This window comes from Ascidia mentula, chromosome 9 (assembly GCF_947561715.1).
Source record: "Ascidia mentula chromosome 9, kaAscMent1.1, whole genome shotgun sequence".
In the NCBI taxonomy this organism is placed as follows: domain Eukaryota; kingdom Metazoa; phylum Chordata; class Ascidiacea; order Phlebobranchia; family Ascidiidae; genus Ascidia; species Ascidia mentula.
Genome location: NC_138574.1, coordinates 118,219 through 143,693, shown reverse-complemented (window position 1 = coordinate 143,693; position 25,475 = coordinate 118,219). Strand labels below are relative to the sequence as shown.

The window sequence follows — 25,475 nt, the reverse complement described above, 5'->3', positions numbered from 1 at the left end:
TCAAACAAAATGCATTATCTCAAACATTTCGTAAATCTTTTCGTCCACGAAATCTTCACGTTTCCACGTCATTTACAACTTCTTATTCTCACCCGACTTCGCACAAGCATCAAAAATACTATTTCTATGTGGTAACATTGTTATCAGCTCAATAAGAAAATACTCCTATATTTATAATTTCAACATAACAGCCACAATTTTTATTTTGAAGTAAACACCATCAAAATGAAACAACGAGAATATTTCCAAACATAAAACAGCGTGATTGACTGTTGGCAGGGGAGTGAAACTTCGGTAAAAACGTAAATCGTTGCGTCAAAGAAAAAGATCCTTAAAATATTCGTCGAATTCTTCCTCTCTGTGGAACAAGCTTAACATATTAGTATTTCACGGGGTTTAAAATAATGGGCACAGAATATTTGTAAACACTACCTTGATTTTTCCTCCTCTATCTGGACAGGTTTGCTCCAAATTTCGCTTTCTTCTTCTTTCTCTTTCTCCAATAATTTCACGGTTGATGTCCCAGGTGTTTCATCATCAGAATTATTTGAATCAGAACCTTCCAGAAGAAAACCAATTTTGCATAAAAAATATGCTGTCTAATTGCATGGAATTGATATTTAAAAAAGGCCTTTTTAAAGATGCCAATTCTTTGGTCAGATAATACCAAGTGAAAAATTAGAATGTTTTCAAACCATGCTTTTTTTGTTTTCGCTGTTTCTTCTTTTTGACTTCAGATTTTTGTCCTGTTACATCTTTGCGTCTAAATATTACAACATAATTCTGACAAACATCGCTTAAAATGCAAAGTTACATTAAAACAAACACACACTTGTGATGGTAGTTTAGTTTGTACGAACATTCTGGGCACAGACGAAGTTTAACAAGTGCATTTTTCTTTGTGTAACCTTCAACGTATGCAAAGTTAACTTCCCAACTCCGAAGCCCTTCTTTCTCATCACAACGCTTCTTCCCACAAATGAACTGACCCTTTCCAGATATTACCTGAACACAATATAGTTTGTACAACGCTCAAACAGGGAATTGTAGCTGTTGTGGAAACACTCAATGTCCCTTAAGCAAGGATTTTATTTCCACAAACAACCTCAGTGAATGAAGTGCCACCTTGCGACCAACATCAACATAAGTTCTTACAAATATAATGTTTTTGTTGCTGCTAGGCATATTGTAACTTAATAATCTGTGCTTCTGGCAAAGATAAAACGTAACTTTATTGGCAAAGATAAAACACCGAGACTTTGCAGCGAATGCTGACAGATTATGGGATTAAGGTATACATTAGACCCCATACAACACTCCGCAGTTTGGTGTCGCACCCCATTGTCATGGAGGTAGCGGAACCAAAAGGAGTAGTTTATTCAATTCCATGTGGAGAGTGCGAGGGTGTCTACATCGGGGAAACCGGAAGAGCCTTGAAAACCAGAATTAAGGAGCACCGCCGCGACGTTGCGTCGAAAGACGCAAATAAAACAGCGTTAGCCAAGCATGCTGCCTTAAAAGGTCATCAGATCGCCTTTGACAAGGCTAAGGTTTTGGAAAAGGAGGTGGACCATACAAAGCGCCTCTTCCTAGAAGCGCTCCACATCCACAAGAACAATCGCTGTGTTAATGATAGGGAACAGTGCGTTTACTTCCCGGTGCTCTATAACAACTTACTGTAACTGTAGTTTTCCCGCCCATTTTTTATACATCACATGATTTTACAAGCGGTGTTAGCGTTATCCCCTTTTTCGTGTTGGCACGTTTTTTGGCGTTAGTTGTGTGCTGCACTGTACCATTACCTTGAGGAAGCCTTGTTGAATAACAGGCGAAACGTCGGTGAATAAAGTTACGTTTTATCTTTGCCAGAAGAACAGATTATTAAGTTATAAGTTCTTACAATGAAAACTGGACACTTAGATTTATAAGAAAATATTTCAGAATGATGTTTGTGTATTTAGACACACATTTAAACATAAGATCAACTTGCCTCCTTTTCTATTCTCCACCTGAGGGCAATCTTGTTCTCTTTATATTTTGAGAGATCGCAGATTGTATATTCCTTGTAAAGTTTGTCCCAGTACTTTTTAGCTAGTTTTCTTTCCCAAGTTGTCGCTGACTCATCATCCTCCCATAAGAACTGGTGGTTCTCTTTTATCACATCATGGTCAGTTTTGTCTTTTGATCTGTAATCATTTTTTTCTTTCATTGCAACAACTATTTAAAAAAACTTATGTTACAAATTGCAATTCCAAAAAATATAAATAACCAACTTGTCTCGTTTAAAATCTGCAGTTTTTCCACCATACAGAAACAGGTAATCATTGACCATTTTCTGATGTCTTGCGTACTTATTATGAAAATAAAGGACTGATGTTTTTACAAATCAAATGTTTTTTTAAGCAAAAGTTCAAGTCACACAATTTAATAAGTGGTTCAGATTGCAACCTCAGCATATATGAAGTTAACATGAAAGTTTATGATAAGATGGTTCGCAGCAAAGGTTAAAACATGTCTTAAGGATACAGCATCCATTGCCAACAAGCCATGATATCTCATTCTTTTGCCTTCTTCTTTATCAAGAAGGTCAACAGCAACCCTCTTCGAAGGAGCACGGTTCCTTGCAGTCTTACTGTGGAGAAGTCCAGCATGGCCTCTGACAACAAACAATCAAGGTATTACCAAACTGTTTATTGTCAACACATATTCTTACAGATCGGGCTTTTTGAGTAGTTCTTCATCTTTTCTTCTTAATTCTTTCCGTTTTGCATTTTCACTGTCACTTGCAAAATCACTAAACTCTGATCCAAAATCATTTACCTCCTACATAAAAGTTCAACAAATGAATTTGGAAAAAAACGTCACTTTAACAACCAACAAAACTAAAAATTTGTGCATTTATATTAAATCCTCATTTATATTTTCTGCAACAAAATTTATTACCTCATAATTTACTTTTCTTGACATCGTTTTGCTTGGGGCAGAAATAACAAATTGTTAAGTTCAAAAAGTACTTGCCTGAATTTACACACCCTAAACCTGGTTATTATTCCAACTTAAAATGGAAAAATCGAGTAAAATTGTGGCACTCTCCACTTATTCGTTGTACACAGAATGCTTCAGTGTTTTTGCATTATTGAAATGAATGCTTTCGGATATTATGAACTAATGTTAAATCTTTGATGTTTTTTTTGTTCTCTACTCATGCGTGACCACCGTCCCTTTTTTTCAAAATGATTTTCTGGAGTTTTGTTCGTAAGCAATCGTTTATTTCGGCCTCCGCCAACTGCAAATAAATGTATTTACAATCATGCGCAATACATACCGGATAAACAAATTATTGACCACGGCAAATTCGCAAAGATTAGGTCAATAATTAAAAATATTTCCGCAAAAAACAGTTATTTAAAGATTATTTCTCAGTATTCCATCAGGAAACTATTTAAAAAGTCGACAAAAGGTTTCACATTGGGGAAACAAGCGCTTGCACTCAACAAAATAATGGAGGATTTACCCAAATCCTTAAACCAGTGGTTCCCAAGCTTTTTGATCCGCGACCCAAATATTTTGTTATACCGGTTTGTGGCCCACCAGGAACATTCCTAAAAATGTCTGTGTTAACCTTTTAAGGTCTCCGTGATCAACTACAGGGCCCTTTTTAGGTGTATGGTTAAATATGTGAAACAAGCCAGGAACAAAGGGTAAAAATTTGTTTCAAAACAAAGCATTTATTTTGTTGAATAGTTCGTTTCTAAAGTATTGGATTAGGGTTTTTCCCATCCTAACAACACGCGAAGGTGACAATATCTGTTTCCATATAAGGAATTCTTGTCAGTTGATACGTTGTAAGCCCGACCCCCTTTTTCACGCAACAGTTGGTTTTGAGGAAGGAACCAGACGCATTTCACGCTGTTTCAGGTGACACGAGGTCAGTTTAATCACACCAAGGAACAAAACAAGTTTTACAATTTTCGGTCGGTGCAAAATGACTAGCGGATGTTCTGCTTTAGTTTTAGCAGTTGGAAAATTTTTTTTGCGTAAACCCAGAGATTAACTTCAATTTTAACGTTTCGACACATTTGAATGCAAAGATTAGTTACCGAGAGTATTTTAGTTTTCTATTTAAATTAATAAAAACGCTTTGTTTCTTTCGAATCTACGACCGAGCAACTCCTCTTGTTGTTCGATTAAAATCAGGTTAGAGCCGATCACAGGAATATTGAGTCGATGAACACGAAGTTAGGTTGAAACAAGCGCCAGACGGACACGAATCAGCACTTAGACACGAAACGTGTTTAACAGACTCCATGTTGAGTATTTCAAGATAAGAGGTTGGATTTAGTTTGTATCGACCCTGGTGCGATGGTTCCACCGATAACAGATGCTCTGCATTGATTTCCCCTCTCAGGTTTTAAACAGGTTAATATTATGGTGGAAAATATATCTCGCAAACATTCGTTCGCTCAAATCAGGTTTTTATTCCTGACATCAGCGTTGCGTTCTTGAAACAAAGATTTCAGACCAAATCATGTGAGCAAGAAATTCGCCGAACACAGATTTCTCACCCGACCAACACGAGCGTGAGCCACGTGGGAAGATGGACGAGGCTTTCCACAAACTTTCGAATCAAACAGGGAGGTCCTCGCACACGTGGGTGGCCTGACGTGTCAAAGATGTGGTAACTCTCACCCCCAAATCACCCCTAATCTTACCCACAATCCGCATTTGGAAGAGTTGGGCACCTCCACACACATGTGGGGGAATAATTTTATATCGATTTTAAGTCGCCCAATTCAACCAAAGTTTTTCAGGAGCAAAAAATTGAATTTAACGAAGAATATTTGGTTTGACCTCAATTGACCTTTCCACAACCACAAACGTTTTCGGTATTTGTGGAAATAGTTGGTTTTACTCTGCAGGTTTCTGATTACGTCCGGTAGCGGGAATTGTGCGGGTAATTTGTTTCCGCTTCTGCAACTTTGAAACATGATCTGTTGACGCAACAAATTTCGCACAATTCGCACAATATTGTCCAACGGACAACGTGTTTCAATGCTAATTCCACGTAAAAATCTTGCTTGTTTCTCCCCCATGTTGATTAGATCGCCACCAACACAACATTTGAATCTAGACTTGTTATTGTGACGCCACAAACGCGCAAGTCACGTGAGCGCGGTCTCAGGAATTCTTTACCCTCAGTTGATTGACGCTCGAGGGTTTGCAACTAACGGTTGATCCCCAAGTAAAGTTAGTGCACATGGAGGTCAGTTCAGCCACTACGACAGAATATTTGTTTTAGGGGATGTTAAACTAAGGACCGACTTGAGGCAATGTTTTATAAAAATATTGTGATTTTGAAATCATTCTTAAACCTGGCAAGTTCGACGTTAAAACAAAATCGGTGTTTTTTTTTTTGTTTTTTTGTTGCTGCATGCCGAAGCGCAGAAACAGCCAAGATTTATCTCAAACACTTGATTCAAGTCGTAAAAGCTTTGAAAGGTCGATTATTCGGTCATAAAACCAACAACGCCGGTGGCAACGTGACTTCAAACCAAAATCGAGACTGGATTTTCTTCATAGGAAGCATTAATTAAACCCTCTGCCTTTTTCTTTGCTTCTCTCACTTCACTGGGGTTTATGGATGAAATCTTTTAATCGTCACTTGCACAAGTGGTTGGTGAGAGTGGGATGAGGATCTCAGTGTTGACGAAGCGAAGTGAGAAGGTTTGTGGATAAACCCTGACCAGTCTAAGTACCCTCACCTGTCTCGCTATATTTCACCAGCCCAGATTTTACTTGGAAGTTCCGACGTGGAGGAAATGTTTGGTTGTTTATGACAACCTTGAGTAATTTCAGTGTTGCTTGGAACTTGTAGTAAAGATGGCACAAGTTTAGGCGGGAAATTGGTTTGCGTGAAAGTTATTTGACGTAATAGAGAATTATAAATGAGATGAAACATGTTTGTCACGTAACCATATTTGGGCACCGAATTCCAAATAATCATCAAAACCACGTTTGTATTTCCAGGTTCAAGACCTAACGTAACTCTGAATGTTGGAAACATTGTTTGACCAAGTTCTAATTTATTTCCCATCATGACTGTTTGCGGACGACGTAACAGCACTTTACGTCATATGTGTTTCGTCACGGTTTTGGTTGTGATGTGTTACGTCATTTGGTTGGATCAGGATGATGACGTCACAGCGGTTGGTGCGAGACGAAATTTCAACTCGATGATTTTTGCTGAGGGATCAACTTTACGTGGAGGAAGAAAACAAATCACGAATTACAAAAGACGGAAAAGACTCCGCGAGAAAAGGAGGCAGGAATTAATTTCAACTACGGAGGCTTACAAGGACTGGAAGGAGGCCAAGGAACATCTCAAAATTACAAACAAGGAACCTTGTTTCACTGAAATTTTATCCGAGAAGAAATCTGCAAAACGATTCCAGGTTTGAAATAAATTACATCCCGATCCCCTTTATCCCCAATAATATTAAACCTCAAAGGAAAATCCACTTTATCGACAAGAAATCACGCTGAGATGTCAAAAGACGAAATTAGAAATCTTTGTTCTTGTTCCAGGAGTTGATCGAAGAACCGATCCATTCTAAGAGACGACATCGACCGAAACGATCGAATTCCGACCAGGAAAACGGTGGCTACGTCACTTCCTCATCATTGTACCTCTCCGGACGTGACGTACTTTCTGCAGAGTTGAATACTTCCTTGGCGGGAATCGATGGAATGTTGTCGGGTTTTACGATGGAAAGTTGGTTGAAACCGGATGGGGGACAAAGAAACCCAGCGACAATATTTGGTGAGAAGATTTCCAGTTTTATTATTTGTGATGTTTACATATTCTCCTTTAAAGTTAAAGGTAAACTGTAGCGAGTTATTGAACATTTGCACATGGACGAGATCTGCTGAAAAATTCAGATTTAACGAATTGTTCGACTTGCTTGGTTGTGACAAATTGGTGTTCAACCATGTCCTTGCACAAGGTGTCAGACTCTCAAACACGTGGTACCTGATCCCATTCGACTTAACCTTCACATGACCTTCGTCCACGAGGTTGAGAGTTTTAGTTCAAAACTTGTCGTATGTCTTACGGTTGTATGTTTGTGTGGTTCTGAATGTGATTAAATCTCTTAAGCAAGGCCAGGCTGAAGAAAGATCCAAGAATTCATCAAATTATTTCGTCAAAAACGCCACAGGTTTTTAATATTGGGAAATTGTGAATGATTCTGTTTGCTTTTATGTTGATGAAAGAATAACCTCGATGGACTCAATAGTTGTAACTGGATTTCTTAAACCACAAATTTCATCAGCGTTTTACTTGCTGACATCACAATCAATCTTGGTGCACCTGTGGGGGGTTGGGGGCGATTATTTGCACAGTGTTCGACAACCTGGCTCAAACCCTTGTTATGGAGAAACTCTGAAGGTCGTGGATGGCATTTGATCCGCTGGGAAAAATTCACGCCTTATTTAAAACGCAGCAAACCCTTAAGTGGCCTCGGCGTCCTCCAACCCCGTATCTTGCACACGTCTACCCGCATAAGCACAGACTTGCTTTATCGATTTCCGGCCAAATTATCGCCACAACTAGAACGTCTCGGTCACATACCTGGAGAAGCTTTTAACTGAAAGTTTATCTTGTGTAGCGTGACAGACAATTTTAGTTTGATTTTAATCTTTCTCAACTCGCGGCAAATGATGACACATTTGATCGGTTTAAAGGGAAACTAAAGATTTAAAGATGAAGTTTTAAAGGGGAACTGGGACATTTTATTTGCTTCGCACAGATAAGACCTTGAAAACAATCAACCAGATTATTTGTGCGAAACCAACCTGAGTCTTCTACAGAAAGTTTAAATCTTGTAGAGAAAATATCAACTTCGGAATATCAGTTACATTCATTCCATTCTTGTGACAAACAAATCCCACCAAGTTCCACGTGTTGTTGTTTAAGTACTTTATATTAAGTGGCGGTTTCTCCTACGTTTCTCCAGACATCAAAGCTGTGTTATCAACCACAACATCATCGCATTCAACATTCAATTGCCTGAAAAAAACTTTGACCAAGACTTTGAAACAAACAGAAAAATAATTCAAAGTCAACAAAATTATGAGTAGCTTAATCAATTTTCCGAATGCTATTTTTTATTTCAACCTTGTCCAGGTTTTAATTCCGAGTTCAACCAATAATCAATGAAATAAGTTTTGCTGTGCCGTGGATTTGGGGACGTATTTTCCGACCTTGTGAATTAAATATACAACACGATTGTGCAAAAAAGTATTGTCATGATGTGTTCGAACCCCAACCATTAGAGTGGAATATGGACAACTTCCATCCAAGATATCGGGAAATATCGTGGCCTTGCTTCCGAACGTGAACAATCACCGAAATAATCCCTCATTGTTCCATGAAAGAATGCAGGATCTTCTGACTATTTGTCCTCAACTGAGCGTCCATAACAAGGATTAGAACGGATGAGCGGGAGTGTTTGATGCGCAGATGTTTATGTGACGCATCAATGCGTGTGTATATAACGCCCCCCTAAACATGAGTGCTTGTTATGAAATTTTCCGATTGTGGAATGACGTAGTTGGATTGTTCGGTTGCGATCACGTGCGAAGCCTGGAGGTAGAGGGTACGTCAGCTTCACGCTTGAATGATTGTCTGATGGGAGGTTATGAATCTGTCGTTTGAAGATTACCTCTTATTTGTGGCTCGGCATCTTCCTCAACTCCAACTTTTACCGAAATATTTGTTGGAAATTCTATGGCCATCCCAGGAATCTCGTGTTCTCATTTTTTCCCGAATTTATTTTTCCACAGAGTTGAACGCTCATCAATGTGGGGACGATGTGCGCATGCGCAGAAAACTGTGGACCATTGGATTAAAGGATCAAAGTTTACTCTCGTGTTCGGGATTATTTGTGAAAATGCATTCACGAAGTGGGAGGTTGAACATAGCGGCCTCCTCCCCATTCTGCATCAAAACAAACGAATGGGTGAGACCAGGGGAAAACACGAATGTGATAATATGGAAATCTACATTTGAACTTCAAAAGATTTGACTTGATTTTGTTCATAGACTCACGTGAGTGCATCATATGATGGTTTGTCGATTCATATGATCGTAAACGGTGTCACGGTGTCCGCTGTTCCCGCCGAAATCGTGGCTCACATGAAAGATCCGCTCCATAACGCCACCACGTGTTTACAACTTGCTGTCGGGTGCAGAGTGGAGGGGTCGCATTGCTACAGGTGATAACACACTTACCACAAGATGGCGGTTTAACTCAAACTCTACTCGTTCATTCGCAGGGGTCTCATCGGGAATATTAAACTAAACAGAGGTTGGAAAAGTCAGCGGGAAGTGAGGAAAGGAATGTACACGTTTACGGGAGACGAACTTCTGTTTGAAGGATTCAACGACACCAGACTTTGGAATAAAACCCACGGGGGAAACGCTTTCCTAGTTGAAGAAAATCCACCAACAGAACCAAGACATAGGTAGGAATTACGATGAGATTTTAAATTGTTTTTGAAGAAAAGTATGTTTTGAATATTCACCATGCGTTAATGGAACCAGAGGCGTCTGCATTTTACAATGATAATTTTTGATACAAAACATAACAAGCAAAAATCCCTTTCTTACGTCAGCTACAATCCATAGACATAAACCTGTTGTGGTGCCACCTTGCGGCAAAACTGTGTGCGATAACCCGGATGTGGCACTAACTTACGCCACCCAGTGGAGATTGCGTAGACCGAAGATTGTTCGATATCGTTTCGTCAACGTCAGCAACGACGATGGAACGAATCCTATGATTTCTATAGATGAAGTTAGAAGGCAGGTGAGTGAAAGGTGCTTCAGTTTTCTTCCGTTGATTCAAGTTAGTCGAAGTTCCCCCTTCAGTCCAGATAGATGTTTTCAATATACTTAAACTTACCTCTGTGCAATTCCAGCATAATTACTTGAATTTGATCTTCAATCGCTACAACATCACGTGGGTGAACGAAGTTATTCACGTGACTAATACGTCACTGCGTGAAAAAACAATTGAATGCGAAGCATCAGAAGCAGGAAGTATAAAGTGAGTGATTACGTCATCTTTCAAGAATTTCGACTTTGCTTAATATTGTGTTTTGTGTAGGGCTGATCTTTCGGTGTCAGAATACAAGGAAACGTTGAATGTGGACAACAGACTTCATCTGAACGTTATCTTCGCCAACTGGAGCAACCCTAATTCTATCGGAATGGCAACGTTTCCTTGGGACAAAGAAGTTTTCACCAACCAAGGTGTGAAGTGAAACATTGCAGGGGATGTTGGAACGATCACGATTATCGCGATACCGAACTTGCGTGGTGTGTTGTCTCAGTCAACGGAGTAATTAATTATTTTTATCGGGCTTGTGTGAAAAATTACTCCGTCAATTGATCCAGACCATCCAGGTTGCGTTTCAACTTGAACTGAATCCGATGAGTGATCTGAGTTAAGTTGTCCAAACATTTACGTATTTAATCATCCCGATGTCTGGAATTAACTGGAAGCTTCAGGTTTTAAAGCTTAAACCTCAGTTTAAACTGCGTATATTTTAACAGACTTATTGTTGTTTTCGTTTATCTGATGGATTTTCCTGGAGATTATCAAATCTTAGTCCTAATGTCACGTGATATATTTGTGAAGGAGGGACAGTGGTACAACTTAAACCATACGAGAGCGCTAGTGAGATGGCGGGAATTATCCATGAATTCGGTCACAACCTGGGTTTGTTGCATGTTCACCATGGACTCGGAAGGGATGTGAATTGTGACAGTGATTGTGTTGAGATGGAACCTTCCATGTTGAAAGGTGGGTAGGAAGAATATTTGCTGGAGGTTCAGATTCAACTTCTCTTCATCCAGGTGATTTATGTCTGGATACGAACCCGACTCCCATCAACACAATGTGTGGGGATCCGGTGACTTCACAAGATCGTTGTGGGTTCCAAACTTTCTCCAACACTCCGTATTCAAACTTTATGAGTTACGCAGGTGAGACAACGTTATTTCCACGGTTGGCAAATGTTACATGAAAGTTTTCCAGATGGTTCCTGCCAGGACACTTTCACCAGGCAACAGACAGCTCGCATGCATTGCTACCTCGAACTCATTTATCCCAACTGGAGACCAGATGAAAAAATTCCCAGCATTCCACTTTCTATTAAAATCGTTTCTGCGTCTGTACACGACAGGTGACGTCATTACTGGTAATGTCAACAACATTCTGAATCTCGTTTTAACTTCAGATCCGTCACTATCGGGTGGCTTCCCCCCTTGGGGATCGGGTCACGTGATGAACGTGATTGTGACGCAAGATGCGACGCGGGAAAAGCCTTGAGACAATTCGCGTCAAGTGCTACGTCACCAGGTGGTTACATACGTCACAATTCACGCCATGTTACGTGTAGATTATCTTCTGCTATGTGTGATAACGTACCAGGTTTAGTTGTAGGCAAGGAGTTAATATTTCACATTTGTTCATCAAGTTTTGGATTCCCAGCAAAGTCCGGATCAAGCCACGGGTCCTCCGGATCAAGACCCTTGCTCAATGAGGGGCATGAACTTCTGGATGGCTCTGGACCACACACAAAACATGATGTTGTGCGATAAACGGTGAGTTTCACGTGAAAACATGATGTTGTTGGATAAACGGTGAGTTTCACGTGAAAACATGATGTTGTGGGATAAACGGTGAGTTTCACGTGAAAACATGATGTTGTGGGATAAACGGTGAGTTTCACGTGAAAACATGATGTTGTGGGATAAACGGTAAGTTCCCGTGAAAACTTAACAAATTATTGGAGAGAAATGTTTTATGACGTCATCGTTGCAGGTGCTTCATCGAATTTAGTTTTGAGACAGAGGTCGTTCCTCATCAAATAAGACTGTGGGTGACTTATGGGACTGAATCTACTTCCAGCGTACGGGAAATCGAATTACGTCACAATGACGGAACGGTGACGTCACTGGGATCGCACCGTGCTAAATGTGGGGAACCACTGACATTGAGAACAGACGTTGATACAGAGGTAAGCTGGGTATTTCCCGGTGCAAGTTGATGAAAATTTATTTTTCTTTCACAGGTTTCGAGCATTCGTGTTTACGTGCGTCACACATACACAGCTGTTGATGCTATAGAAATCATATCACCAACCAATCACCGGTCCTGTCGCTCCTGCAGGTTTGCTTGAAAGTATTAAGAAATGTGACAAACATATTGTTTTGTGAATTATTTTCCAACCGTAGAGTTTCACAGCAAGTTGGGTTGTTTAATATTGACAATTAACACCAGTGGTTTTTACCAAAATATAAATAACTTCAAAAGTATCAGGAATCTTACAAAAGACAAAATGTAATATTTTACAGTGAGACCTCGTATCGCATCCGAAGAATCCCGAACTTCGATGGATTTTCCGAAAACGACTTCATCACGATTGATGAGGTTTTCTACACAGACAAGTAGGACATAAAGATATGGAGTTTGTAATAAAATTTTATCCTCAATCATTTTAGAGGATTGAAGGACGGCGTAGAGTATACGTATAGTGTCCAACCCAAAGTAAATGACATCATCGGTGACGTAACGTCGCCAGTTACGTATTTTTTCGGACAGTCTATTTGTGGTGATAGCATTGTACAGGTAAGTGGAGTTTATGGGGAGTATTTGTTACGTAACAATGGGTTAACAGTGTGGAGAAGAGGAATGTGATGACGGGAATCAGGATGGGGATGACGGATGTAGTCCGAATTGTGGGGTTGAGGAGGGATTTGTTTGTAAAAGTGAGGATGTTACAATTTCACCAAACTCACTTACTTAAGACAATCCTTGTTTAGATCAACCTAGCGAGTGCCACGTCATATCCGAAATCCTTGATTCAGTGGCCTGGCATGGTGACATCACATGTAGTCCTATGACGTCACAGGACTACATGGACGTTTGGGCGTCAAACGTTCGCTTCCTTACGACTCCCATGCGAACTGATCAAATCGACGACGTGACGTCACTTTATACGTCATGCAGTGATCCCAACGTCACTATATCCGGTTTGCCCAATGCCATGTCATTACAGTCGGAGTTGTATTGTGACATAATAGTTGATTCCAGTCAAGTGTGGCGACCATGTGACCACGATCATTTCATGGGACTTGAGGTAATTTGAATACTTATTGTTTCTATGAATTAAACTTGTTTTATTCCAGGTCAGTATCGGGAAATCGGTGACTCTGTCAAGTGTTTTAATTTACGTTGTTGATGATCTTGTGGCCGATGCGGGTAAGAACGTTAACAGAATTACGTACATACCATATTGTCTGAACAACACAGAAAGTATAGCAAACCTGGCAACCAAAACATTTCATTCCCCTCAAATTGCTGCAACTTTAACAAATTCCACTGCTTCCCTCCAGATTTTCCGATATCACTCATCGACACGCTTGGCCAGTCACATCTTGTCCAATCAGAAACGAGAATTCTACGATGGTGTACTGGCCACGTGATTCACTGGATACCCAATCAAAATGTAGTTGATGACGTCGGTCCAGTGGATACGATCACCCTCCATCAGTGGTAAGATAAGTTGGTAGATGTGTTGACCGACTTACGTTGTGAAACTTGCAGGTCGGGATTCCTTGCGATTGATTCTGTGGCTTTCAGGACGATTTCAGATGAAAAGAACATCCATGACGTCACAGGTTCGATATAGGTTCTAACTGTTTCACTCAGAATGTCTGAATGTTAAAGTTATTTCGCTTTGTAAAAGTTTTTTAATCGTTTATTGTGTTGATTTGTTCAGATACGGTTGCAGGTGTTGGAGTGACGTCAGAAGAGGAATGCTTGGATTGCGGTCACGTGCCAACCCAGGGAGAGAACGATTGTTTGCTGCCAAATGATGACGTGGTTCAATGTCCCCGTGTGACGTCATCAGTAAGGAACGGGACATCCTGCAGATTGTCGTGTCCTGAAAGAATGAGGCCTGCTGGTAGCGGAGAGGTGAATCCCCTTATTATGATTGCTTCACTCTATGTGTAGATAAGCTGAGTCACGTGACCAGATATATGGATCAGTCGATGTTAAATTACTTGGTTTTATTGTGTAGGTCGTTTGCGTAGACGGTGAATGGATTGGAAACTTGTCATGCATGACAGTCACGTGTGAGGCATTGCACTCAGCCGTGACGTGTTCTGACGTATTTAATTTGCAATCCGTGTGTACAGTTAGATGCCCGGATGGCCAACAAAACAAACAGGTGCTGAAATTGGCCTCAACCACATCGGGGTTGTATGCAAACATCACCTAACTAGTTTCTTGAAAATAAATTATTTTCAAGGTGAAATGTTCGACCTCTGGAAGTTGGGAGGATATCGGCGAAGGTTGCATATCAACATGCGGTCCCCCTCCCCATCGCTACCACGCCGTGATGTCACGATGCATGACGTCACGCCTGGGCGTATTTCTTCCACGTCAAACCTGTCGTTACCGATGCGTAGCTGGATATCACGTGATGCCAGAAAGAAGACGCGCGTTCCGCATGACTTGTTTGGATAGCGGTGATTGGTCGGGACCTCGGTGCGAGGCAGTGATGTGTGACGAGTTTGATGACGTAGATAGTGGGTTATACAATTGTTCTGGAGGAAGGAGACCTGGAAGCGTATGTGGGTGTGGCAGGGGGAGTGGCAAGGTGTGTTCCTTGTGGATTTCCATGAAATCGTGTTGAAGTTTTATGCTAATATTGCAGACAGACCAAAAGGTAACTTGTGATGAATCTGGACACTGGGTAGGGGAACTACCCATATGTACGTCAATTCCTGACGAATGCAGTCATCCAGAACAATCACATGACCTCAACTTCGAGTGCAGCGGTTACACAGTGGGTGGGTTTCAACCTAAACTGATTTAAATATTTTCCTGTGATTTCAACCAGACATAGTTACGTTGTAACTTCAGGTAAAACATGCATCGCAACTTGCAAAGCTGCACATCACGATGTCGTCATCAATAATTCCCACCAATCAACGACCAAAATCAGATCACGTGATCAGAAAGATCTAGTAAAGGCGCAAAAAATTATTGTGTGTGAAGGTCATGGAAGGTCAGTCAACACCTTTGTTGTCAGTCACAAACATTGTATTCTCACCCATATGGGTTTCAGCATTGCAAATTTACGCCCAAGTTTTTTCCACAGAAACTTTTAAATATCTGCATTCACAATCAGGTGGTTCCCCGACCTCTCTTCACTGTCATGCATGAGTGAGTGTTACGTAGAAGACCTGGGTGACGGTTGGTGTGACCCTGACAACAATAGAAATCACTGCAACTGGGATAATGGCGACTGTTGCGCCAGCACGACACCTAGTGGCAAGGTTTGTTACGTCTGAGCCATGTTACTCGTTGTTGACAGAGCACCCAAACTCAACTGTTCGGGTTTACAAGATTTATGCATATTTTATATAACTGGGTCATTTTCTGTGGTGACGCCATTGCAAAAGTTTAATTCAAGACTTTTTTCAGGTCGAACCTTTTCCAAGAACCTGCACGAATCGGTGTGAGTGCAAGGACCCAAACAGCATTGAAATGAAAGGGAGCGCCACCCAGCGGAAAGGTGCAGCCCGAGCTCTGAACAGGAAATCTCGCAGAAGAACGAACCAAGGTGGTTTCCCTTGCAAAAATTATTGATAACCGGAAGTAAACATTTAACAGGCCGGAAGTTACGTGGCGGTAGACGAAGACACCGAAAAAAGGGCAACGAGGTCATGAGGTTTCGTTCGAATCGGAACAGAAGAATTCGATTCCGACGTGATCCGGATAATAAGTTTTAGTCGACGAACGACTTCAGCAAAACACATTTTTTTCTACATTTTATTTATTTTTGACAACCTTGAAAAAAGTGACCCTGGACGTCGACGTCATTAATGGTGACGTAGGAATGTGTGATTTTTATTTCTTGTGACAATAAACTCTTGCGATTGAGTGAATCAATGTGAAAAGTACCAGTGACGTAAATAAAGGTACCAGGAGATAAAATACAGTGCGAGTGGGAAAACGTGAACATAAAAATAAGTTTCAGAAATTTGACAACTTCTGACAAAGTTTTGAACTTGTAACCTCCTCCAACGTCCCACACGGCCAAAGCAGCTTGAAAATACGACACCAACTCGTGACGTCATGCACGAGAACGTCACTTTGGCGGAGGGGGTTTGATTTGGGGAGGTTTTGTTTTCACATCCGGTTTGGATCGAACTTTTTCAAGTAGGTAGGTTTGCATTTGCTGGAAAGTTGGTCGGTCTTCAGGCGAACGTTTCCAACATTGTCTGATCATGTTGAAGAGGGCGGCGGGACATCGTTTCGGCCGTGGAAGATAAACCTTAACACAGGGATAAAGAAGAATCAAATTCTGTTTATAGATGATGATTTATTAAAAAGTTGCAAAAAGGCTTTTAGTTCTAACTTTGCAAAGTATTTCCCTTCTTGAGTCCATGCATTAGGAAGTCTCTATTTGAATTATTGACGAGCGTCTGGATTAAGAGAAAACTAATGAATTATTAATCACCTCTTCTCTAGTTCGTCTGAACATGTGGTGCATGTTTTCTATCACTTGCTGGTCGCTCAAGGCTGAGAAAGGTTGGTGTTTGCATAGGGAAAACATTTCCCATAGAGTTACACCGAACGACCACACATCGCTCGCACTGCTGAACTTCCCCTGAACAATCAGAAAATTCTTTAACATCGAATACTTGGAGGAAAACGAAGTCATCATCATCCCAACCTACCATGAGGACACACTCCCAGGACATCCAGCGGATGGGAAGAACAGCTCTACCCTGTATCCTGTAGTAATCACTCTGGTACATATTCCTCGACATTCCAAAGTCGGCGATCCGGATCGAATGATCGGATCCAACCAGACAATTCCGAGTCGCGAGATCCCGATGAACGAAGTTTAATGACGACAAATAATTCATTCCGGATGCAATCTGTGCCGCCATCATCATGATGATGTCATTGCTGATGACGTAATCACGTGGTTAATAAATTTGCGTTTTTAAATTAACTCGACTTTACCCAAGTGCAAAATAAAACAGTTACCTGATCGATAGAAGTGGTGGCGCCTGATTGGAAGAAGTTGGTGAAGATGCGGGAAAATCGGTTCCGAATCCACGCAGATACTGGTTGAGATCTCCGTTCTCCATGTACTCGGTTATCATTGCATAAGGTTGATCCTGAGTGCAGACGGCGATCAAACGGACGATGTTTGGGTCCTGAAGTCTGGCCATGATTTTCACTTCCTTCAAAAAGTCATCCCTGGAAAAAAACCAAACTTAAAATAAAGAAAACTTGAATAAATTACGAAACATCAAAGAAATACTTACATTGCGTTGGATGATGCGTCTTCTCTCAAAACTTTCACTGCTACCATCACAGATTCCTCTGGCGCTCCGGATATATGGAATCTACAATTCCCAACAAGTTTGTCAGATTTTTGAAATATTTCATCAATCAAATATAAACTCACCCATCTTCTTCGGCAACTTGTCGTATGCTTGCATCGGCTTTACAAAGTTGGACTTCACCAAACTGACCCTCACCCAAAATCTCAATGAATTTGAGTTTACTACGGGGGAATTCCGGCGGGTCATCCCCTAAATCAGTGAGCAGTCCCAATCTTTCTTCTGCAAATGATGAATTCGGTGAATATTTACGTTGTGAATTTGACTAATCTCAAGATTTACCTGCGTCAGCCAATAGCGTACTGGCTGCGGAAGGCGTGGAAGAAGAAGTAGTTGCATCATCAACTGACGTCATAGTCCCATTTTTCTTGTTTGCTTTGTGACGTCGTTGTCGTTTGGGGGAGGGACTTGACCAAGGAACCGCATAAATATTATTCCCGGTCACTCCCTGGATCGGCTGCGAACAGAGTTGAGAAGTTGTGAAACGTTTGGTAGCAACGCTTGAATAAATTATTGTATGTTAATAAAGCTTGTACATTGGAGCGATCACGTATGTTAGGCGGCACATTTGTACAAACGTAACTATGTTCTTACACTTGCAGCACATTGAATACCTGAGCATCGAATGTGGCCATGAAAAGATCTGTCTCGGCATAGTGTGAAGTGTTGCTGCTTTCACCATGTTTCAATACATCAGGTTGATCGAACTGACGACGCTTCGAATCTGCACAAAAATAAAACTAGAATTAATTTGGGTGACAAACAAAGAATGTCGTGACGTACTGGCTTGTTCGGCTAACTGCGTCACTTCCGGTAAACTTTGATACGGTGGAGGTGACGTCATCACTACGTCATTTGGCTCCAAGTACACATTATCGTGTGGAATGCGGGTGGGAACCGGGTCGATCTGAAGGTCAAATGAAGGTTGAATATCACGTGGTTCAACTTTTCGTCAAATGACCTTTTACCTCTTGGTATATTGGAACCGGAGGCTTTTCCGTCATTACTGTGGTTTGGTGTGACGCTCCTGGTCCGGATTGCGTGACCAGGGGTGTTAGCGTCACCATGTGGTCGTTTCTGTTCCCTCCAGGTCTTGTACTTGAGGTGTAAGTATATCTGGGAGGTGTCTAAAGCAGAATGTTAGGAATTATTAAATATTCATGCGGTTTGTGAACAGATGCATGGCGTGGATGGCAGGAAGTTCCATGCGAACGCATCAGGGAATATTTTAGCAGGTCAACAAATTCACTCAATGTTTACAAAGTTGCATTCATTCAAGTTCTCACCAGAGTCTTGCGGAGTCGGTGTTGACGATAACAGAGCCCAAGAACTATGACGACCAAGAGAACAATGACACCGACAAGACAACCCACAATTATTGGGATGAAGTTAACATGGGTTGGAGTTACAGTAGCTTCGGTTGACTCATTACTCCCATCTGCCGATTTATCCACGGGATTTTCAGCTAAATATCGCTCTGTGGCATCCGGTGTCAATGGAGCTGAAGAAAATATTCTCATTAGAAAGTTTTAACATTTCGGATGTGGAGCAAGCGACATAATGGGTTGATTGGTAGAGGCAGCAAAGCAGTGAGTGACACTTGCATGCGAAATACTAATCGTAAGCAGATTGTGTTGATATGTTTTGGGAAAATAACCCGAATTATGCAATGATTGAAATGAATTAAAGCCAAAAGTTAATTACTGTAAGGATTTGTGCCAAGTGGTTTATGAAAATCGTCTTCCCCTGGAAAACCTCGGCACGACTAGACATTAAATCCCATGAGAGATGAAACAAACCCTGGCACATGAGTTAAGGAGACGGCAGCTGAGTTTTGACCGCATGTTGCCCCGAGGCTACACAAACTCTGCCAAATTTTCCATATAAATCGATTAACATTTGAGCCTGGTGTGTCTGTGTCGCCTTAATACCCAATACAACTTCAGTAGTTAAAGTTTAAAACATTAACACAAATATAACTTTTTCGTTTCAGTCACGTTTTTTTTATAGTTTGGCGACAAGTGGGAGATTCCCACCTCAACAACCAGCATGGTAGACTGAATCCACACAGCGGTAGAAACTTAAGTTTCGCAAAATAGCAAGCTGCATGCAAAGCTAATCAAGAAGCAGAATCACCCATGGTTAGATTAAAACAAAATCAAATCTAAGTGCAAATAAGAAAGTCCGGCTGAAGCTGACACAAGGTGGCGCACTATCACCTGGCAGGGCTGGCCACGTTGGTCGTGGAGGGGGCTTGGGGGGCAAGAGCGCCTCTGGGGGCGGAACGAACCACGATTGTTCTGTTTGTGACGTAACAAGGGACCGTGCACACAGAACAACATGCAACAAAAACAGACATGCGTTGATTGGGGATTTCCCGCATGTGACGTAGAAATTAACGAGTTTCTGATTGGTTGCTCGTTATGCAATAGAATAATATTTTCCCAAAACACTTAAACAAAAATGTTTTAACTCGACCTGGGAATAAAATAAACAACTTTGATGTCAAGTAAAAATGATGGAAGAGATATCCTCCGGATTATACAAGGTTGGAAGTGAAACGAGATAGTGGACGAACCGTTGATGAATTGGATCTCACTGATGAGGAGGAGGCGATCTCGGAGGTGGATGCGAGTCCGGATGTAACGAGCGATTACGTGATTCAGTGGGATGGTGACAAAACGCGATGACGTGTCCCCTGCGTCATCCTTGACGCGGTATTTCATGTGGGGAGATCCCGCGGTGTTGGGGTACGTCACTCCGTTTAAACCGAACGCGATTTCGATGGAGGAGAAGAGTCTGGGTGGAAACATTGGGTTATATCAATATCACCTAGGTCACACAACATCACAGAGGTCACGCAACATCACAGAGGTCACGCAACATCACAGAGGTCACGCAACATCACAGAGGTCACACAACATCACAGAGGTCAACATACCTCGCTCCGATACTGATGTCGTTGCTACAATGGATTCTCATCTCCGTGAAGTTACGGATATCGATGAAACGAAAATACATAGTTACAGTTTTATCCGTGTCTACAGGCTTCGACCAACCCACGTAATCATAACCGAGAGAAGCCCTGGAGTTCCGCGAGTTGCTCTGGATTAAACAATTAATTGTTATTCAAAGTTTAGAAACAAATTGTGAATCCAATATTCGGCATGATGGCATCCCAACCCGACATTACCTTCCCAACATCGTCATCCCCGACAACCCCGTCTGTGAGTTGCCCCAAACCCCCACGGAACATCCGGGTTCCTTTCATGCCATCGTACGTCTCATCCGAATAACTTGTAACCGTTCTACCCGAAGAACGAACATTCGGGTAAGTCCCAGAATCAACAGGGGTGGGAATTTCGTATGAAAAGAGACCCGCTGTGATGTAATAATATAGTTATTATTACATTTACAAAAAACTATTTGTTCTGTTGAAGGTTTGTGAGAGGTTTCCTGGTAAATACGCCACGCCATTTTGGGTAAGACCTTTCGGAAAATATCGCTGGAACAAACAAAGCATGATGATATACTCACATTCCCATGGACATCCGTACAACTCCAATCTGAGACAAACGGAGAGTGGTCGGTTTGTGACGGGGATTACCCTAACATATTCCACTCCAGTGACTGGCGGTGAAATCAATTGTTTGTTCACAGAGGTCGTGTCAGTATTGCCTTGAAGTTTCTAAAAGTTGGAGGTAGTCAGTTAAAATCTTGGACAAATTGTTGTTGATTTTATTGCATAGTTTGACTTCAAACTTAAAACAAATTTAAATTGTAAATATGTGATTAGTAAATCAAAACTGGATCAAAAAACCAAAGGCCCCTGGCAGGCTGTCGATCACACACCGTATCAATAATAATGTATTAAAATCCCAAAACAGCGATCTTTAGACAGCTCAGATCGATTTATTTAGAGAAAAATATATTTCGCCTAAAACGGCATCATCAGTTTCTCCATTTACCAAAACTTATTCATTCTATTTGAATAAGTTTTGGTAAATGGAGAAACTGATGATGCCGTTTTAGGCGAAATATATTTTTCTCTCAATAAATCGATCTGAGCTGTCTAAAGATCGCTGTTTTGGGATTTTAATACATTATTAAATTGTAAATATTGAGGAATTTCTAGGTTGCTATAACAACAGATTTAACGCAAATATTATTTGGAAGTGGGACATCCGGGTGTTTTATGGATCTCACAAACAAATGAAAAAACAAACAACGCAACCATTTTAAATAAATTGTTGTGAAACGTAAACAACAGGTTATGAAGGAATTCAACATTTTATCGAAAACGCAGCTGTTTAAACAAACCCATTGTGACGAGACAAGAAAATAAGTCAGAAAATAATAATGTCGTCATTGGTTATACTCACGTTCAGTCCCTGGTAATTCGACCACTGCTTCCAATTCTGTCCATCCCTTGAGTAGTTAAACTTGTACGTGCTCACATATTCCTGACCTACACCTCCACCGTTCCTGTGAACACCAGGTGACGCTTGTGAGTACTTATTACAGTTAACATTGAAGACTTTGAATCAATCCCCGTTTGTAAAAGTTTTGAAAGATTAGGATTAGGAAAGTTTAATGTTGAGCTCTCACCTTCCTTGTGTGGCAACAATTGTGATGACGCTCGGGTTAGGGAGGTGAATTTGTAAATATTCCTTCTCAGTTCCAGGGTTTACGAAACCATTTGGACACCAAGCACCATCCGCGTCTTCCCTGTTTAATCTGTAACATATTGGAAGTTATTTACTGATGGCGTTTGGAATATTAATGCAATTGAAGAAACTTGTACATTAAAAGTCAGCAATTGGGCATCAGATAATTATCAGGTGTTTTTTTCCACAAGAACACCCAACATGTAAACACCACATGTTAGAAAACTCCTTTCTGTCGTCATAACAGAGTGGCAAGCTTATTGTTTCTCATAATGAAGCGTTGATTCAAACTAGCTTTAAGCGTTGCCTCGTGGGATTATAAGTTGATGTTTGATGTAAATTCGGCCTCGGGTAAAATAACTTAGGTTGACTCCTGATGCGCTCCATGGTTTTATGCTGAGGCTTTCGATATTTTTGTCATCAACTTTCATCCCAACAGGGGCCCAATTATTGCATTAAGTTTAAAATTAAATTCAACACAAAATAATTTAACGTCCTCCAATATTCCTTATGTTGTAATGCTGCAGTGCGAAATGCGATTCGCCAAGTTTTAAAACTGCGTTACTAGCAAACACAAATGCATTGATTGCAAAATCGCTGAAAGCTGCTTTGAATCCTATTACAATGCCATTACTGATAAGTGCGTCAGACATAAACACGCAGAGCTGCTGTTTCGGTTTGACGAAATAATCCTGTTTGGGAAACGGCTGCACCGAAACCGATTCTATTCCAACGGAAAATTCGTTTAAATCCAGTTTGTAAAATAAGATTATAACATAGGAAAGATCAGACGTTATCATGTATTCCCTTGTCACACAGTAAGGTTATTGGACCGAGACTGAAGGATTGAAGAGACGCGAAAAGATAGCGGAAGTCGTCGTGCGATTAAACCCGTCAGAATGACGGATATTCTTCACGAAGTCTAGACCGAAACCCGATAAAAGATTTTGATGCAAATCACCAACATTTATCCAAAACGTTTGTCGATACAATTGTGAATTGTGATGCAACAACGAAATAGAATGGAACATTATTGCTTCTTTGTCTACATTGAAAATGTGTCTGGGAAGTTCGGGGTTTGGAATCAACTGAGGTTCGAGCTTTAAAGCAAGGCAACTAAAAACCTTTCTAATCCTAATGGAGTAAAAATCGATTGATTTGAGGTGAATTAAAACCAACGGAAACCTGGAGTGGAAAAAATCGATAAAAAGTAAAGATTGGAAATGTTGTCGACGAAATGTTCAGGGTGGAAAATCTGCAACTCACCGGGCGAATCTCGCGCTGGTTCCAAAGGCGTGCGACGACGAGGATGTGAGAGCATTGTCAGCTATTCTTTTGTCATGCATTCCAAGCGGATGGCGACATACTGGGAAAGATTTGGGTGAAAGTTATTGGAAATATTTTACGGACATTTATTAAGTTTCTGACGTCATCAACAAACATTTATCCTCAACACTGCAGTAGTTTTGGTGAAAGCGCGATGGTTTCCATCATGGAAAATAACTAATGCAACATAGAAATAATAGAGTGGAACATCTCTCAACCAATCAAAGTCGTATGGACTGAAGCACATGTGACAGAGTTTAATGCATAATGCATGAGGGGGGTGACAGTTGGTGGCACGCTTCAAAACCATCACTGATAATTAACAGATTCTTATCAACAAAAAAACACTGGCAGGAAGAAGGGGAAAGCTTGTACCGGGGGAGCTGGGCGTTCTCTCATTAATATTAATCCATCCCCGAGGGGGGTCAATTATCTTAAACTGTGGTCGAACCATCTTTGTTTAACGGAGTCGTAAAAACTCGTATGAGATGCAACAGAGTGTGACACCATGCGGCCCTGCCCACAATCACGTCGTATAAATGACAACGTAACCCCTGCAACCCTGTAGATCACCACCGTAATCACGTGACGTATACCAGAGGTTACTGCAGGTCACCCGGTCAACCCGCATCCAAATGTTTATCAGCTTCGTGTGTGAACTGATAAGGCAAATATATGCTCCTTCCATTGGTTCCCGTAATTCCCGAGGGAGTGGCGTCAGTTGGAACTTGTAATTCCACACCATCACACAGGGCTTGTTACAAACAATACACAACCTCCTTATCTTCGGATAAATTTACGCACATTTAAAATAATAACCATTACTGCAGGTAACGGCGAGTCCGCAACGGTGTTGTTAATTGCAAAGGTTTTGGGACGTTATGTAATTGTAGAAGTGTGAAAAGAAACCGCTCGTGAAGATTATGTGGAATTGTAGTTCGCTAAGTGCCTCTTAATTTTTTGTAACGAGCGAAGTAGTCGAGTTAGGGGGGTTTCTAAGTGCGCTGTTGGTTTTAAGCGGATTAAGCGGATTACCGACAATTTCACAACTCCTCATATTTCAAGAGTCTGAAGAGCGGGAAATTGTTCCAGGTTTGTAAAATTTTCCCGTTAAAAAATTTTCAGTCCACAAATTTTCTACTTTGAATAATTCAGCATTCCTCACTTTTAACCAATAGTAAATTATTTATTTATTTTTTAGCGATGAAGTGTGGAGGTTTAAGTTGTTAACTTCCACAGCCAAGGTTGGTAAAAGTTGATGCAGAGTCTGAATTAAGACCATAAAAGGCATGTTGCGCTTGATTAGGTAACGACAACTCACTTAACATTGGAGTTAGGGTTTGTCCCAAGTGGACAGTTAACTTGTTTTAAAACAACCGCATTGTGACCAAATAATCACATTAGAATTTCGGCTTTGTTTATTTATTTTCTACTTTAATATGAGTGTTAGATTATATTTGTTTTCTAATAAAAGTAAAACCTACATACAAGTTTCAAAGGACGCACAGGTGTCCAAATATTTTGAATGGTTTTTACTTCCAACAAGTTTCCGGGTTAATTTTCACTGTGGAGCGATTCTGTGGGAGGAAATTCCTCGGCGGACTTTTAAGCGCTTCACTAAGCCAGAAAATTACCCCCCAACCTTCAACACTGAGCCAAGAATCGAACAAAGCTAAATCCGTGTTACCATGGTTATCCCTCAAATAAAAATCTTACCTGGGTCGACCTGTCCGGTGACGTCATGGCATAATAGAGCGACGACGAGAAAGAATTGTTGAAGCGCGCGACGCCAGGTAGACTGACCAACCATTTCGGTAACATGAAAGGAATGTTCAATGGATGTATCCGTTACAAAGAACCAAGACAGCTCCACTGCTTTGTCAAGCTTTCCACAGCGGTTTGATTATTAACTAGTGTAAACTGTGTCAGTTGTCACAACCTCGCCACTAATTCCTGGAGGCAAACATAAGGTGATTTAC

General features: G+C 40.9%; 3 protein-coding genes across 4 annotated transcripts; 1 reads left to right on the top strand and 2 right to left on the bottom strand.

Annotated features, from left to right (window-relative positions):
* Window positions 1–191: 191 nt before the first annotated feature.
* LOC145914288 (protein FRA10AC1-like) lies at window positions 192–3,102 on the bottom strand. Its single transcript, XM_083002094.1, has 9 exons — window positions 2,944–3,102; window positions 2,714–2,823; window positions 2,527–2,656; window positions 2,274–2,350; window positions 1,991–2,186; window positions 833–1,005; window positions 696–763; window positions 433–559; window positions 192–358 (listed from the first exon to the last, which is right to left on the bottom strand). The coding sequence occupies exons 1-9, from the start codon at window positions 2,965–2,967 to the stop codon at window positions 316–318; spliced, it is 948 nt and encodes a 315-aa protein (XP_082858220.1). The 5' UTR covers window positions 2,968–3,102; the 3' UTR covers window positions 192–315.
* Window positions 3,103–6,031: 2,929 nt separating this feature from the next.
* LOC145914286 (pappalysin-1-like) lies at window positions 6,032–16,030 on the top strand. Of its 2 annotated transcripts, none has more exons than XM_083002092.1 (30): window positions 6,032–6,452; window positions 6,586–6,820; window positions 8,845–9,020; window positions 9,104–9,276; window positions 9,337–9,525; window positions 9,689–9,869; window positions 9,982–10,109; window positions 10,170–10,315; window positions 10,704–10,868; window positions 10,922–11,050; window positions 11,103–11,250; window positions 11,305–11,426; window positions 11,545–11,671; window positions 11,892–12,087; window positions 12,142–12,239; window positions 12,425–12,517; window positions 12,572–12,698; window positions 12,748–12,838; window positions 12,893–13,209; window positions 13,259–13,331; window positions 13,466–13,625; window positions 13,677–13,750; window positions 13,864–14,048; window positions 14,155–14,304; window positions 14,386–14,736; window positions 14,794–14,929; window positions 15,003–15,147; window positions 15,271–15,418; window positions 15,567–15,705; window positions 15,756–16,030. In XM_083002092.1, the coding sequence occupies exons 1-30, from the start codon at window positions 6,096–6,098 to the stop codon at window positions 15,872–15,874; spliced, it is 4,878 nt and encodes a 1,625-aa protein (XP_082858218.1). In that variant the 5' UTR covers window positions 6,032–6,095; the 3' UTR covers window positions 15,875–16,030. The 2 variants fall into 2 exon arrangements, with proteins under 2 accessions (XP_082858218.1, XP_082858217.1); XM_083002091.1 differs by having other exon boundaries at window positions 13,852–14,048.
* Window positions 16,031–16,168: 138 nt separating this feature from the next.
* LOC145914287 (discoidin domain-containing receptor 2-like) lies at window positions 16,169–25,445 on the bottom strand. The gene is made up of 20 exons (XM_083002093.1): window positions 25,213–25,445; window positions 23,437–23,536; window positions 22,112–22,240; window positions 21,886–21,988; window positions 21,041–21,191; window positions 20,697–20,884; window positions 20,445–20,608; window positions 20,082–20,302; window positions 19,723–19,803; window positions 18,790–19,004; window positions 18,472–18,630; window positions 18,287–18,410; window positions 18,118–18,227; window positions 17,786–17,960; window positions 17,569–17,725; window positions 17,426–17,506; window positions 17,142–17,357; window positions 16,826–17,060; window positions 16,606–16,755; window positions 16,169–16,419 (listed from the first exon to the last, which is right to left on the bottom strand). The coding sequence occupies exons 1-20, from the start codon at window positions 25,304–25,306 to the stop codon at window positions 16,234–16,236; spliced, it is 3,039 nt and encodes a 1,012-aa protein (XP_082858219.1). The 5' UTR covers window positions 25,307–25,445; the 3' UTR covers window positions 16,169–16,233.
* Window positions 25,446–25,475: the final 30 nt, after the last annotated feature.

What these genes read in the sequence shown, in the direction of transcription:
- LOC145914288 (XM_083002094.1), bottom strand. Translation starts at nt 2,967, where the DNA reads ATGTCAAGAAAAGTAAATTATGAG. An exon ending in CAAGAAAAGTAAATTATGAG is followed by an intron (nt 2,824 to 2,943) that starts GTAATAAATTTT and finishes ACTTTTATGTAG; the next exon opens with GAGGTAAATGATTTTGGATC. An exon ending in GCTTGTTGGCAATGGATGCT is followed by an intron (nt 2,351 to 2,526) that starts GTATCCTTAAGA and finishes TTTCATAATAAG; the next exon opens with TACGCAAGACATCAGAAAAT.
- LOC145914286 (XM_083002091.1), top strand. Translation starts at nt 6,096, where the DNA reads ATGACTGTTTGCGGACGACGTAACAGCACTTTACGTCATATGTGTTTC. An exon ending in GGAACCTTCCATGTTGAAAG is followed by an intron (nt 10,869 to 10,921) that starts GTGGGTAGGAAG and finishes CTCTTCATCCAG; the next exon opens with GTGATTTATGTCTGGATACG. An exon ending in GCACGACACCTAGTGGCAAG is followed by an intron (nt 15,419 to 15,566) that starts GTTTGTTACGTC and finishes GACTTTTTTCAG; the next exon opens with GTCGAACCTTTTCCAAGAAC.
- LOC145914287 (XM_083002093.1), bottom strand. Translation starts at nt 25,306, where the DNA reads ATGGTTGGTCAGTCTACCTGGCGTCGCGCGCTTCAACAATTCTTTCTC. An exon ending in CGGTTCCAATATACCAAGAG is followed by an intron (nt 18,411 to 18,471) that starts GTAAAAGGTCAT and finishes TTTGACCTTCAG; the next exon opens with ATCGACCCGGTTCCCACCCG. An exon ending in TACGCTATTGGCTGACGCAG is followed by an intron (nt 17,726 to 17,785) that starts GTAAATCTTGAG and finishes CATCATTTGCAG; the next exon opens with AAGAAAGATTGGGACTGCTC.